General features: G+C 44.3%; 1 protein-coding gene across 2 annotated transcripts in view; it reads right to left on the bottom strand.

The window, feature by feature from the left end:
* Positions 1-1,157: 1,157 nt before the first annotated feature.
* Positions 1,158-15,145, bottom strand: part of TMEM51 (transmembrane protein 51) — a 50,846-nt gene continuing 36,858 nt past the window's right edge. For both annotated transcript variants that reach the window (XM_069948088.1, XM_069948087.1), the window contains exons 2-3: positions 12,305-12,754; positions 1,158-1,748 (exon numbers count right to left, since the gene is read on the bottom strand). In XM_069948088.1, the coding sequence (XP_069804189.1) occupies positions 1,349-1,748; positions 12,305-12,645 (741 nt within the window). In that variant the 5' untranslated portion in view covers positions 12,646-12,754 and the 3' untranslated portion in view covers positions 1,158-1,348. The remainder of the gene's footprint in view (positions 1,749-12,304; positions 12,755-15,145) is intronic.

Genomic DNA, 15,145 nt, shown 5'->3' with positions numbered 1-15,145 from the left:
GGTATCTCATATATTGCATGGACTGTCCTGTAAGTGTTGGGAGATAGTGTGCTCTGTCTTGCAAGTTAGATTGGATCAGAATGTATGCATTATGTAGTTCACCATTACACTTTTCCCTTACTTTGGCAACACCTGGCTTTGCAGGGGGAAGTCATGGATTTTTATGTGTGATCCGCATGTATTTGAAATGTTTTTAATGCTTTTTTTCCCTTCATGATTAGTTTTTTGGACCTATAGCACCATGTTTTATATTACTGCTTTATTAGGTGGTGCCCACCCACTTTATATTTAAAGTGTCCGTCATTATAACTTTCAAAATCTAAATCAACAGTAGATGTGATATAAAGCAAGTTTGCAATATACATTCATTATTTTTGTTGCTGTTATCATGCTGTAAAACAAAGCTGTACTTACCAGAAATCCAGGTCCAGTCTCCTAAAGGCTGATTTTCTGACTTGTGCTGGTTGTTAAACACAGGAATTCCGACCAGTACAGAGAGTCACGGCTCAATGAAGAAATAATGAATGTAAATTGCAAACTTGCTTTATACCACATCTACTGTTGATTTAGATTTTGAAAGTTATAACAGTGACACTTTAAGCATCCCCCGATTTTGGACATCTGCACCCATCTCTCACCTGGTTTGAGCTATGCAGTCTTCTCTTCTGGTTCTCCAGAATCTTCTCTCCCTGCTTTGCTAGCACATAAGTGACACCACTGAGGAGCACTGAGGGAGTGAGCGCCCTCTTGTGGCGGGAAGCAGAATGCTGTCTACACCCGCAAGAGTAATTGACAGGGCCGGGAGCCAATGGCTCCTTGCTCTGTTATCCCAGCTCCACATTTAACTGCAAGTGCTCATCAGGAGTGTATGCAGTTATAGGGACATTTGTAACACCAGGTGTTGCAACCAATGCAAACTCAGGGAGCTTAGTCCTGTACAGTACCAGGTTACTGTGCTCTCTCCTGTGCCGGGTCCAGTCTCAGCCCTTATGGCAGTAGTTATACATCTGTCTTTTCATATACTACTAACTAGTCCTGTATATACAGTTCTCTGTTACATCTAGGGCCGGCCTTAGGGTAGAATTTTTCTTTTCTACCAGTCATAACCTAATGATAGAATATGCTGCAAGACCCAAATGAACAGGCTGATAGCAATATTTAATGACAAAAATAGTACAGAATATTTATTAAACCCTTAATGGCAACTGTGGAATTTACAAAATGTGTGGAATATAGTCAGATAGAGAAGGGAACAAAAAAAAAAAAAATTAAAGACTTCTTATATAACATAATAGTGGTAGAAAAAAAAAAAAGCCCATGTACAGTGTCTTCACATTAACAATGGTCCCTACGCGGGCTGATCAGTATCGATCTTCTTATCGTCATATTGTGGGGGTGGGGTGATAGGTTCAATTTTCTGCGTCTCCGCTATCTTTGTCTGACCAGACAGGTTCAGTCTGAATTCCTTCAAGTGAAGTTTGTCAGATTTGATTCTTCTGATGTTCAGAGGTTTCTTCTCTTTCCCGTCACGAGAGTTCGTCCTCTGTGGTTGCTCTCGTTTTGCTCTAGGGGGATTGGGCCGGGTGGGGGTGTTTTCATCCAGTTCATTCAGGGATTCGTAAGAGGGGAGGGTAAGGTCCATCCCTGTATGGTGGTCAGTCTCTGATGCCTCTGGGGCGCTGTAGTCAATCCTCATCACCTCCTCATAGCTGGGAGCAGAGTATCGGGGTGGTTCCACCTCTTCGTGACTGGAGAGAAAAACAGATGAAATACATTAAATGGCTTATTGTTCAAATGCACTTGTCATGGTTTGCTTTAATTTTTTTTTTTAAATTAAATTAACCCTTTGGTTTTTTTCATTGTTATTATTCGACCCTGGGTACCCCATCAATTTTTGTCATGCTTCCCATTTCAGGGAGCAGGACCAGAGCTGGACTGCTTGCCAGCACTGCACACACTGGTACTTCCTTTCCCTTACTTCTCTCTATCACGGGACAGCACATACTCCCCCTCTGCAATGCCATGACAGTGCTGGTGTAGTAGACTGAACATATTGCCTCTTTTTGCTGAAGAATAAAAAATTGCAGCATAGCAAGCAAAGGCTTATACCCCCTACTTCCTATGTTATTTCCTGGTCTTTCTGTTAGAAGAGAGGGAATGAGCTTAATAACAGACAGTGAACAGCAGCCTGCAAGGAAGTGAGACACCTAGGTGTCAATAATTTAGAGTTGTTATTCTGGGTTATGGAATCATTTTCAGTAAATAAGGTGATTTACAAATATGTCAGGAATCACAGACTGACACGGACGGAGGATGTTTGAAATGACAGTGACCAATTAAGCGCATTTCACATAACCTCGTATCAGTAATGGGCAGTGAGGTAAGCGGGTAATGCTGGAGGATCCTACTCCCGTTGCGGCTGCTATTAGCCATGGCCATCTTTGGACTAAACTCACAAGACAAAGTGCTGCATGTTACAATCCTTGCAAATTGAGATATGCTACATGTATGTTATTACATTGATACACTTAAGAGAAGATCCTAGTGCCCAGAACCTCCAATTAGCAATTAAAGGGAACCTGTCAGCACGTTTTGGGGCTCTAATCCACCTACATGTGTTCATACATCTGTGCCCGAAAATAGCTGCCAGGTTCCCTTTAAAAGGGGGGGGGGGGGGGGGGGTGGGGGAAATCCAGTAACTGTTTTTACCACCACTAGAGGTAGCTGCTGTAAAATTCTTATGCAGTGTGTCCCTCTAGTGGCCACTAAAAGAAGAACACAGAATGTTACCATGTTATACTATAGATAGGTGTAGGAAACCATGGAATTCAGAGGTCTTTTTCATAACAGAGCCCTCTCCCTTATACAAATTCCATCGCTATCTAATAAAAGGTAATCGCTCCCTTCACTTACCCCCAGGAATGCACATGCCGGCTCCACTCCGGACAACTTAACCCCTAGATGCCTTGGTTAATAGTGACTGCACTATCTAGGTGGTTATTTGATAGGAGCCGATAATTTAAAGGGGTACTCCGGCAGAAAGCTTTTTCTTTCACATCAACTGGTTTAAGAAAGTTATATAGCTTCTTTTTAAAAATCACCAGTCTTCCAGTATGTATCAGCTGCTGTATGTCCTGCAGGAAGTAATGTTTTCTTTTCAGTCTGAAACAGTGCTCTGCTGCCTTCTCTGTCCATGTCAGGAACTGTCCAGAGCAGCAGCAAATCCCCATAGAAATCCCCTACTACTCTGGACAGTTCCTGTCTCGGACAGAGATGTCAGTATAGAGTAACCTGCTTTATAGCTACCCCTGCTCCCAACTCCCTTATTCAGACATTGTTGCACAGCACTAAGGTGTTGGAGTTCAGTGTTCCAGGTCGCCATCTGCAGGACATGACCACCACCACGTGCACAGTTTTTCAAATATTGGTTTACTCTCAGCTTTTGTTCCCCATCAGATGACCTTTTATTGTACAGCTCGGAGGATTTTGTACTCGCCAACCTAACTGTCTGCTGACAGAATGATAGACAGCAAGCAAGAGCGCCAAGAACAACCCCGCCACTATATATCCATGATTTATAATCACTTATCCTCCTCTACACTGACAGTCAGCCACTACAACAAATGAAGATGAACACTTAAAGGGGGCCGTCCGCCTCCAGTAAAGTGTATTCATTGTAAGGGTGCGTTCACACCTACAGGATCTGCAGCTGATTTTCTGCAGCAGATTTCAGTTAAATAACTGAACACAGCATCAAATCTGATGCTGTGTTCAGTTATTTAACTGAAATCTGCTGCAGAAAATCAGCTGCAGATCCTGTAGGTGTGAACGCACCATAAAAACTGAAAATTCTTCAATCTTCTCATATACTTAGTGTCAACTCAGTTTTCAGAATCTAATTGCTGTTGTTGAATGGAGTTATCCAGGTTATACATGAGAAAAGAACAGGTCTGTTTTCTTCCGTAAAAAGCAACACCCCTGTCCTCAGGTTGGGTGTGGTATTACAACTCAGCTCCGTTCACGTCAGTCAGGGAATACTGGAATCTGGGTGTACAGAACAATCATTAGATAGAGCTGGGAGAAGCATTCGGCTAAGCACTTCACTCCCCAACTTGACAAGTAAATTACAAATCCAGGGGGGTAGCTAGGATTCACGGGGCCCCATAGCAAAAAAATTGTAAGGGGCCCTTTGCTGGAGCACCCCTTTAAGTACAACTGTGTGAATCTACAGTAAGATTTACCAATAAGTTAGCTGTCCATTCATTTAGGTTTGTAAAACATATTCTGCTCTCCGAGTGTAAAGATTCCCCCAGAGAGGTCTGAAATGAGACAGTCCAGAGTCGAAGAATTTTCCGGGGAGAATCCAAACACCATTTACAAGACAAAATAAATCCACTAGAATTTGGTATAGCAGAGATTACTGTAACAATCCAGTCTTACCTAAAAAGAGATTTTGTGTATACAGCACTGATGCAGACCCAGTGTGTCTCCATAGCAACAGACTACAAACAAACCCTCTGTGGTCTGAGCCATGTGTCCCTTGAAACCAGAGGTGTATCTATAGATAGAGCAGAAGAAGAGGTCACACCTGAACCCCAATACCTGAGGGGACTCCTCGGCCACATGGGAAACAACACTTTAGATGATCACATTGGTCCCAGTCCATAGTGCTCCAGACCACCTGTACTATTGGGCCCCCTGATACAATCCCAAAGGACGAGAAATCTTGACAGAAAAACTAAATCCCCATAATCCATTCAATGGCCTTTGACAGCAGCGAGGAGACAGTTCACGGTGTCGGGAACATCACCATTAATTCCCCTCATCACAAACTTGCTGGAGTAAATAAATGTCCTGGCTCATTTACATCCATCCGGCTAACAGATCAGCGGCTACAGAAACATTTTCTGAGGCCTCCAAGCTTCTCTACATAGGTTCCCTATGACATTAACCCACAAGCCTGCCGTGCCCAAGTGTCCGTAAATTGCTGGAAATCTCTTTATACCATCATACACCTCAGCCGATGCATTCTATTTAGCATATGCCCCCACAGTAGGGCTACCAGGAGCGCAGACTCTAAAGCTATGTTCACACAAAGTATTTTTGCTCAGTATTTTTCAACCAAAACCAGGAGTGGTTAGAAAACACAGAAAGGCTATGTTCAAACACTCTTGAAAATGAGTGGCAGGCGATCAAAAAAGGATCAAAACTGTTTTTTGAAGCATACACAAAAACATGGCTGACATGCAACCATTTAAAAATAGATCAAATGAACTACAAGATCAACCTTAGTAAATCCGAGGCCCTTAATGTCTCCCTCTCAGACTCGGTTGTGTCCAGTCTGCGCACCTCCTTTCCGTTTGCCTGGCCTGCAGGAGGAATCACCTATTTAGGTATCAAAATACCCCCCGACCTCTCCGCCCTCTTTGCCGCCAACTTCCAGCCCCTTCTTGCCCGGTTTCGCACTGACTTAACGACCTGGGATAGAGGCGAGTTTTCCTGGTTCGGGCGCATTAGCATTATCAAAATGACCCTACTACCTAGGCTTCTCTACCTCTTGCAAACCATACCCGTACTCATCCCCACCTCCTACTGGCACCAGATCCAGAGGTGCTTTGGGGCCTTTGTATGGGCCAACAGGCGCCCCAGACTCAATCGGCAGTTGCTCTCTAGGCCCAAACCCCTTGGGGGTACTGGCCTTCCCGATTGCCGACTTTACTATCTCTCCTGCGCCTACGCTAAATTGCTGGACATAGTGCATAATAGAGAACTAAAACTATGGGTGCGCCTGGCACAGGACATATGCCCCAAGGCCCTCTCCACCCTCCCTTGGACCTGGTCCCCTTCTGACCCGCTGACACTCTCCTTCTCCTCGCGACATACTTTGGCCACTATCTTCACACCGCGTCCTACGGACTCTTTAGTGGACCGTGCGGGCCCACTATTACCCGTCACTGACCATCCGCACTTCACACCGGCTTCTTCGCCTACCCCCTTCCTCGGCCACACTAAAACTTCCCCGCTGCGCTTCATCCATGTCCTCACGGGAGGCTCTCTGAAACCCTTAGCCTCCATTCTAGGGGAAGCCCCTCCCTCCAGACGAGCCCCTTTTGAGTATATCCAACTGCGACATTTCCATCAGACCATCTCACAGGGCACACAGTTGCACCGCCCACCCACGGACTTTGAAAAACTGTGCCTCTCACGCAAGTGCCCCCCGCATGCAATCTCCACCATCTATGGACTGATGATCTCTGCCCGGTCTCAGACTCCACCTCACTTCTGTATAGCGTGGGAGCTGGAGCTGGGAAAACAATTCACAGAGCCCCAGTGGGCCAAGTGTTTCTACTTGACCCATAAAGCCACAATTGCTACTAAAGCGCAAGAAACTTGTTATAAGATCTTAACTCGGTGGTATAGGGTCCCCACATCTCTCCATAGATGGTTCCCCTCAGTCCCTGACACTTGCTGGCGGTGTGGGGTGGGCGAAGGTACCATGACTCACATCTGGTGGGGATGCCCCCGCCTTACGTCCTTCTGGTCCGTGGTACTTCAAACCATAGCAGACATCACGGGGGTGGCAGTGCCCCATACCCCCGAAGCCGTCCTGCTCTTTATGTTCTCTATGGCGCAGTCCAAATTCAAGAAGTCCTTGGCCCGTCATCTGATACAGGCGGCCAAAACCATCATCCCCAGACACTGGAAATCTGTGGACCCACCGACCCTGGAGGAGTGGTTCGCCGAGGTTACCCATATACAGCACATGGAAGACCTGCTAGCTATCTCCCCTCCTGATGTCTCTAAATATACTGCCACCTGGGGTCCCTGGCTCTCCTTCCTTTCCTCCCCACAGTACCGATCTCTTACCAGCTGAATCCTACTAACCCCCCCCCCCCCCCCCGCGGTGTGCGAGTAGTCCCCCTCTCCCCCGTGGGCCCCTCTTTCCGTCAATAACCTCTTCTGCCCCCCTTTCTACTCTCCCCTACCCCCCTGTCTACCCTTCCCTACATCCTGATGCTGTCTATTTCATTGACATATGCTGCACCATATGATTATTACATATCTTACATGACCACGTTCTTGGTCTACTGTTATGTTTATGATGCGAGTATTTGCTTGTGTCAATCTTCTGCCCACACTTTGTGTGATATTCCTCTGACAATTCAATAAAGCTTTCTTGGAATGATAAAAATAGATCAAATGGACAGAAGAGATGCAGTGTGAACCCAGCCTTAGAGCCCTATTTCACCGGACGATTATCGTTTGCATAATCGTTAACGATCTCAAACGACCGCTATTGCGAAAGACCTGAAAACGTTCACTCATTTCCATGGAACGATAATCGTTACTTATGATCGTAATTGCGATAGTTTTTTCTTCGCTATTTATTCGCTATTGCGTTCGTATCTATTGCAAACGACCGAACGATGTCTTATTCAATGCGAATGATTTGCGAACGTTTTGCGAATGAGCAATGATAAAAATAGGTCCAGGTCTTATAAAGCGATCAACGATTTCTCTTTTGGTCGTTAATCGTTAACTGCATTTCAACCAAAAGATTATCGTTTAGATTCGAACGATTTAACGATAATCTGAACAATAATCGTCCGGTGGAATAGGGCCCCTAGGTCACACCACAACCTGCGGCCCTCCAGCTGTTGCAAAACTACAATTCCCATCCTGCTTGGACGCACTTTGGCTCCTAGGCTTAGCAACAAGCAGATACTACCTGTTCTGTACAGATCACCTTCTGGCAGTGTCCTCCTTATCATCAAAGGCGGTTAGAGTGAAAGGTGATGGTGTATAGATAAAGACAGGATCAGATTGTTCACAATGGAAAATAGAGCTCACCCTCTTCCCCCTGACACAGGTCACACAAAATACAGATGTGTGAAGGACGCCTTAGCTGATGGCTGCTTGCCAGGTTACAACATTATGGCTTACTCTGCCCTTCATGACTGATGTACAAGGCTCAGTGCTGCAAGCCATCAATCATTGGAGGGCAGAGAAGGGTAGGGGAGGGAGAAGGCATGCATACTGCAGCCCAGTGCGGACTCTTTTGGAGCTTGATTGGAAAAAAAGATTTTTTTGGAGGGGCGGGGGGGGGGGGGGGGTGTCTCAGGGATTTCACTCCTACTTTGCTACTTTCTTACTTCTCAGTTTTGGGCCTTTGTCTCTTTCATGGTACTTTATAGCCAGAAAAGATGGCGGGTCACAGGACTATCTGCTCGTATTGAAGTTTTCCTATATTGTGGAACCAATCTGTGATTCTCCGACCTAAGTTCTATCATCAGACAGCAGGGGGCAGCATTATTGATCTGTACACCCAGTGCGCCGGGAGTCTTCACATTTAGCGCCAAGAGTCTCACTTACTGGCCATTGCTTTTCTCTATTCAGGGAGGCAGAAAAGCTGCAATCCCGTCCACAAGACGCTTCGTCACAATAGCAGGGAAATCAATGGGTCTCGGGGCCATTATGTGCTCTACTTATTTTGTTCAATCTCTAGCCGGGCTCAGCGAGACATCAGCTCCCTTTCCGGGAGAGAGAAAACCGGCTCCTATTATTAAGAAATACAAAAGATAAGTGTCAGGATACAAATTAAATGGCCGATTATCTCCGTGTTAATGGAATCTGCCGCTGCCAGTCTCTGGTGCCTTCGCACAGTGCACTTCAGGCTGCTCCTTCACACAGAGAGCGCAAAACTTTATATTCTGTATGCCATTCTCCTCTATGAAAGGTAGGGCTGCCATTCATTCTTAAAGGGAAATATTTAGAAGTGAAAGGAGAAAAAGTTGCACTCACCGCTCCGGTCTTCTTAATTCTTTATTCTTTACATAAAAACATGGAAAACATATAGTGCGGACATATCAGTGAGCAGACGCTAAAAAACAGAGTGGTGACAGCTTGTTTCGCGCTCAACGGCGCTTCTACAGACAGAGGGGAGGTCTGTAGAAGCGCCGTTGAGCGCGAAACAAGCTGTCACCACTCTGTTTTTTAGCGTCTGCTCCCTGATATGTCCGCACTATATGTTTTCATGTAAAGAATAAAGAATTAAGAAGACCGGAGCGGTGAGTGCAACTGTTTCTCCTTTCACTTCTAAATATTTCTACATATGACTGTTTTGCCACAGTTCGCACCACCAGAGTCTTGCCTCTTGTTTGCACCGGGAGCCTGGCCTTTTACCATGGACTTATACCGTTAGTGCCACTCATCCTTGTTTATTGTTACATTCTTAAAGGGAAACTTAAAGGGGGAGATTTATTAAACATGGTGTAAAGTAAAACTGGCTCAGTTGCCCCTAGCAACCAATCAGATTCCACCTGTCTGTGAGGAATGAAAGGAGGAATCTGATTGGTTGCTAGGGGCAACTGAGCCAGTTTCACTTTAAATCATGTTTGATAAATCTCCCCCAAAGTTCTTTATTACCGATTAGAAATGAACACAGAAACATCCTTTTTTTTTCTAAACCTGACCCCAGTTTCTGATTGTAAATTTAGTTTCACTTTTTATACATTATTATGGGGGCAGCCATCTTGCATTTTTTTAAAAGCATTTAGGGACACGCTTTACAGCAAGCCCCATGGATATAGACACAATGAACATCTCCAAACTCTATTCTTTTTATGTGGCAGGTTTGTAAGTGTCCTGTGTGATCGGTGCAGGTGTCACTCTATAGGGGAGGGGGAGGCTGAGCTGCTACAGTTTTCAGTAACTTTCCAGCAGCCTGCTCCTCATAACAGGACAGAACAGTAAGCCCCAATGTGAAAGGGTAGTTCACCAAAAAAGGTTTTCTTTTAATTAACTAGCGCCAGAGATTTGTGATTTAATTATATTAAAAAATCTCTATTCTTCTAGTAGCTTTCAGCTGCTGTGTGTCCTGCAGGAAGTGGTGTATAATTACCTAAAAACTGCAAGATATCAGGATTATTTTAAAAGAGAAACAGATCACTGATCTCAGGGAGACCAGCCAAAAATAACGCTGCCAGCTGCTAGTTAAAGCACTCAATGCAGCACAATACTAGGTGCATTGCCCCTGGGAAACTTAAATATGCAAAAGAAGAGCCAGTGGAGCCTTATTTAAGAGCCTTGAAACACAGGACTAGCCAGATATCCCTCCGGGGAGGACCCAGCCAAGGGGTGGCCCCTGTAGAGAAACCACCAAAACCACCATATTAAGTGGCCCTGTAAGTCAAGGGAAAAACCAAGGCCAGGTAACCATCAAAATACAGCTGTTTCAGGGTGTTGCCCCTCATCAGTGTGGAGCAGGATTCTGGCTAGGTGGAAGCAATGCCTATCAGACCAATATAGGAAACAGATCACAGATCTCAGGATTATTTTATAATAAAGGGTCAGGGGCTAAAGCTTTGGCTGTCCAGGCATGATGGGAATTGTGGTTTTACAACAGCTGGAGGGCCAAGATTCCCTACCCCTGATAAAGGTGGTAAAATGGAATTTTTTTTTTTTTTAAGTCACAAAATATTCTTAGAAAACATGTTTAACATAAAAACTTTATTTACAATGGGTCACTGTCAGTTACTCCTTAAATCTACCAGTGCTCATGTACCAGTCACATACATGTAGATAAAAATAGACAGCGCTCTATGGTGCAGAAAAAAACTCATAGAATAAGACCAAATCGTGCAGATAACACACCGGAGACTCTCAGCTCGGATTGTAGGGCAAAGATGGAGGCATAGGACTCCGCAGCATTATAATAATCAAAAGTGAGACAAACTGGACTGCAGCTTCTCCTGTGTACTCCACAACAGGATAGCGCCAGAACGCTCTTCAGATCGGGCACCGGTCAATAAGATCCAATGCAGGGCACAATTTATTCCATAAAAGACATAAAACCCTACGCATTTTGAAGCTGTACCGGCCTCATCTTTGTTACTACATTCCCCTGAAGAGGAGACCGGTACAGCTTTGAAATACGTTGTGTTATATGTCTTATGGAATTGTTTGATCCCTGCATCGAATCTTCTTATCATTGTTACAGAGGCAAAGGGCACGCCCCACACCATGCAGCACAGAGGCAAAAGCGAGGCCCAGCACAAGCACATGCATTACATTCCAGACCCCTTTAAGGGTATATTTACACTTAAAAGCAGGCCTTTGTATACCATAAAATTGTCATTGAGTCCCACAAAAACAAACAAACACAGTATACAGTTATGAGCTGGTGCATTTGCTCCTTTTCTAGATACATAAGGTGGTCTGCGAACCTTTACGTATGTATCAAACTCTGTATCTCAGCTTGTTAATATCTTTTTTTTTAGTAATACCGTAGTATCTAGCTGGTGTTTCTATATGAAAGGTCTATGTTCTAGCTATGTTGTACTGCTGGTTCCCACACAAGTCTCTGCACGCCGCCTCCACCTGGGTAACAGCAGATATAAGGTAATAAAGGACGAGTCGTCACCTGCAGCATCAGAATGTGCACGAGATCAGGAGATACCAGCGCAAGACTGTTCTCATAAAGTGACTAAAAAAACAACAGGCTACAATGTAGGAGAATTGGAACATTGGAAAAAAAATAAAAAGAAGAAAAGTTTTCGGGTACTATAACATGCACCAACTGTGGCCTGATTAATATTGTAAATGAGTGCCAATCTGATAGATAGGTGCTCTTTAACTGGGCCTTGTACACTGTCCGATAATCATTTAGCAAGGGCTGCACAGACATCATTAGTGATGTTCGTGCAACCCTAGCCCAAACAGTCATGTTCCCGGTGTTCTCCTGCGCTCTGCATGCTTTCCAGTCCCGCGGCTGCAGCTTCGGAGTGGTCTCTGGCTGGTACCCCCGCAGAATAGCTGAGCGGCCTGTTAGCTCAGAGACCGGCTCTGAAGCTGCAGCACATGGTGCAGGGAAGCATGCAGAGCTAAGGAGAAAACCGGGAGCGTGGCGAGGCAATGTATTAACTGTTTGTTTAATCGTCAGCCATTTTAGGTCTGGTTCTAAAGAAGCGATCAGCTGATGATAAGTGTCTCTGTTACACGGAGCAATAATTGCCCGAATCAGCCCGACTCAGACGATTATCCATCCGACGCATGTGCTGAATATATCCACAGGGACCTACTGACCTGATAAGATGCCATTATTCACAGTATAGAACAGTGTAGCCAGTATCTCCACTTCATCAATAAACAAAATACATGGTGGTCACCGTCTGGAGTTTTGGGCTATATGTGAGATGCCCAGAGAGACTATACAGGTTAGTCCTGGTCTCACTCATGGTGGGGGATCAGCTCACTTTGACTCTCCCAGGCTGTAGACCCCCATCATGGATAAGCATGTACTCACTTATCCATCGCTGGGCGGTTTGCTTCTCGCTGGGCGACTTGTTGGTCCTCCATACTCGAGCGACGCTTGCGTTTGTTGCGTATGCTTAAGCATATGGCCAATAGAAGCAGAGCAATGCCGGATCCCACCAGCACATAGGCTACGGAGAAGGTCTTACTCTTCACAGTAATGTCCACATTGTTCTCTGGCGTGCTGGTGTTACCCTGGGACGGGGTAGGATTGTCATGGCTCCCAAAGCCCGGGACAAGGTTCCATACTGCCATGACCACGCCAAGCACCAGTAGGCCCACTCCAATGGCAGTAAGGGCATAATGGGATCCATTGGATTTAGAACGCGCCATGGTTTCTGATTTCTTCAACCACAGGCGAAAATGGCTGTGCCAGGTCCTCAATTACATCTCCTGTATGAGCCAAAGGTGGCTACGTGCTGTTCAGATACATTATAGAGACCTGAGGAAAAAGAAGAAAACATAAGGGATTAAGTGGAGGCTGTTCCATATCCTATAGACTACAGATGTAAGATCAGGTAGAAGACAATCTCATGTGTTTGCTCATCCCAAGGGCTCTATTCCACGGGACGATTATCGTTCAGATTATCGTTAAATCGTTCGAATCTAAACAATAAGCCTCCTGGTTCATGAATATGATGCTATATCAGAAATACAGTAACACATACTGTAAAAATGTGTGCCTATAAAGGACACTTACAGCCCGCCACATTACACAATTATAGACAGATACTAAAACAGGTTTTTATTCTATTTGGTTTCTATTTTCCAATTGAAAATGTTTTTTTGTACATTATATTGGGCAGCCATCTTTTCAGAGTTGATTTAACAGCATTTAGATACAGAAAGACCCATAGACATACACCCAATAGTCTGGTCCAGACCCTAGTCCTATGAATGGGTTAGGAACTGTACGCTTATTGGAAAATGGAAAACTAGAGGGGAAAATATACATAAAGTTGATTAAACAATAGGGGGGAGATTTATGAAACTGGTGTAAAGTAGAATTGTCTTAGTTGCCCCTAGCAACCAATCAGATTACACTTTTCATTCCTCACAGATTTTTTTTTGAAAATCTCCCCTAGTCATTTTCTAATGATACAGTCCCTCTAAGTGTAGAAGTGTACACCTAAATCAGGGGCACCAGCACTTGTAGTCAATATGGAGAGCACATTGATCTCAATGGCATCAGCTCAATATAATATTATATATATATATATATATATATATATATATATATATATATATATATATATACACACACTGTAAACAATATAAAGTCGGAATTTCCCCTTGCAGGCCTTTACTGGTTTGATAGATGCTCAAACAGCAAATGTTAAAGGGGAACTCAAATCAACTGAATTTGCTTTAGGGTGCATTCACACGTACAGGATCTGCATCAGATTTCATGGTGCAGATTTGATGCTGTGTTCAGTTATTTAGATCAAATCCGCTGCGGATCCACAACATAAAATCCGGTGCGATGCGGTGTGTGAAGCTACCCTAAAGAAAAATCAAGCAGGATTTGTTGAAAAGGGGAACTTCAGTGAAAAATGTTTTCTTTTAAATCAACTGGTACCAGAAAGTTATATGGATTTGTAAATTGCTTCTATTAAAAAAATATCAAGTCTTCCAGTACTTATAAGCTGCTGCAGGATGCAGGCAGTGGTGCATTCTTTCCAGCGCTCTCTGCTGCCCCCTCCATGACAGGAACTGTCCAGAACAGGAGAGGTTTTCTATGGGGATTTACTACTGCTCTGGACAGTTCCTGTCATGGACAGAGGTGGCAGCAGAGAGCAATGTGTCAGACTGGAAAGAATACATCACTTCTTGTAGTACATACAGCAGCTGGTAAGTACTGGACTAGAGATTTTTTAATAGAAGTTAATTACAAATCAAGTTTACAAAAGATCATTTTTTAAATTGTATAAGAAAACAAGCCACCCTTTATTATTAAGATTAATATTATTACTACTACATAGTCTCATATTGCTTGTAAAAATGTGAAACTTTTTTGGGGATGAAAGTGCCCCTTTAAACAAAACAATTCTTTCTGCATTAGGCCACCACTAGGGGGAGCCTACTCTACATGGATTTATGCATCGGTCATTAAACACAGTAATAAAAAGGATATGTAACAAGCTTCTTAGGAAAAAAAAAAAAAAAAAAAAAAAAAGTCTGTCCAGGCATGGTGGGAATTGTAGTTTTGTAACAGCTAGATAGCCGAAGGCTCCCCATCCCTGTCTTATTAAAGTGTTAAAAATACCAGCTTGGCCTAAAGGACACCTATTATGAGTCAGTGTATTTAGTATTACGTTGCCAGATAGGAGTGCATGATGATACAATGTTGATTCCGGAGGATGCACCCAGGTGTGACTCCATGCTGCTATTTCCGGGTTGCACACACCATTTGCATGCGCTCTTTGAAGTCGTTTGGAGGTTATAAAGCACATTACCTCTGCAAACACTGATGGGACCGCAGCCAAATGCCATTAAATCATCTATGTACTGCTGCCAAGAGGAAGCAACATCTAATAGTCATACGTGAGGTTAGTCAGTTAGGAGCGTTCCTGGACATCCCATGTAAATGGCGGTATATGGGTACAAGCAGGTAGGAAGTTAAAGGATCCTGCTATCTTTCTCTCTCCCTCTCCTGCCGATGGCCCTTTAGGTTACAGCAGCCAGAGCTTGGTCCAGGTAGTAGACCTGCTGGAATGGTGTATTCTCATCAGTCTCTATAGCCCAGGACAAGCCATGTATTAGGCCTCTGCCTCTGAATGTGCCCATGGGGACATACTAGGCACATCCTGGGAAGGGGGTGGGAATATTTACT

The sequence above is a fragment of the Dendropsophus ebraccatus genome, chromosome 12 (assembly GCF_027789765.1).
Source record: "Dendropsophus ebraccatus isolate aDenEbr1 chromosome 12, aDenEbr1.pat, whole genome shotgun sequence".
NCBI lineage: Eukaryota > Metazoa > Chordata > Amphibia > Anura > Hylidae > Dendropsophus > Dendropsophus ebraccatus.
The sequence above is the reverse complement of the archived record's forward strand: the minus strand, read 5'-3'. Positions and strand labels throughout refer to the sequence as shown.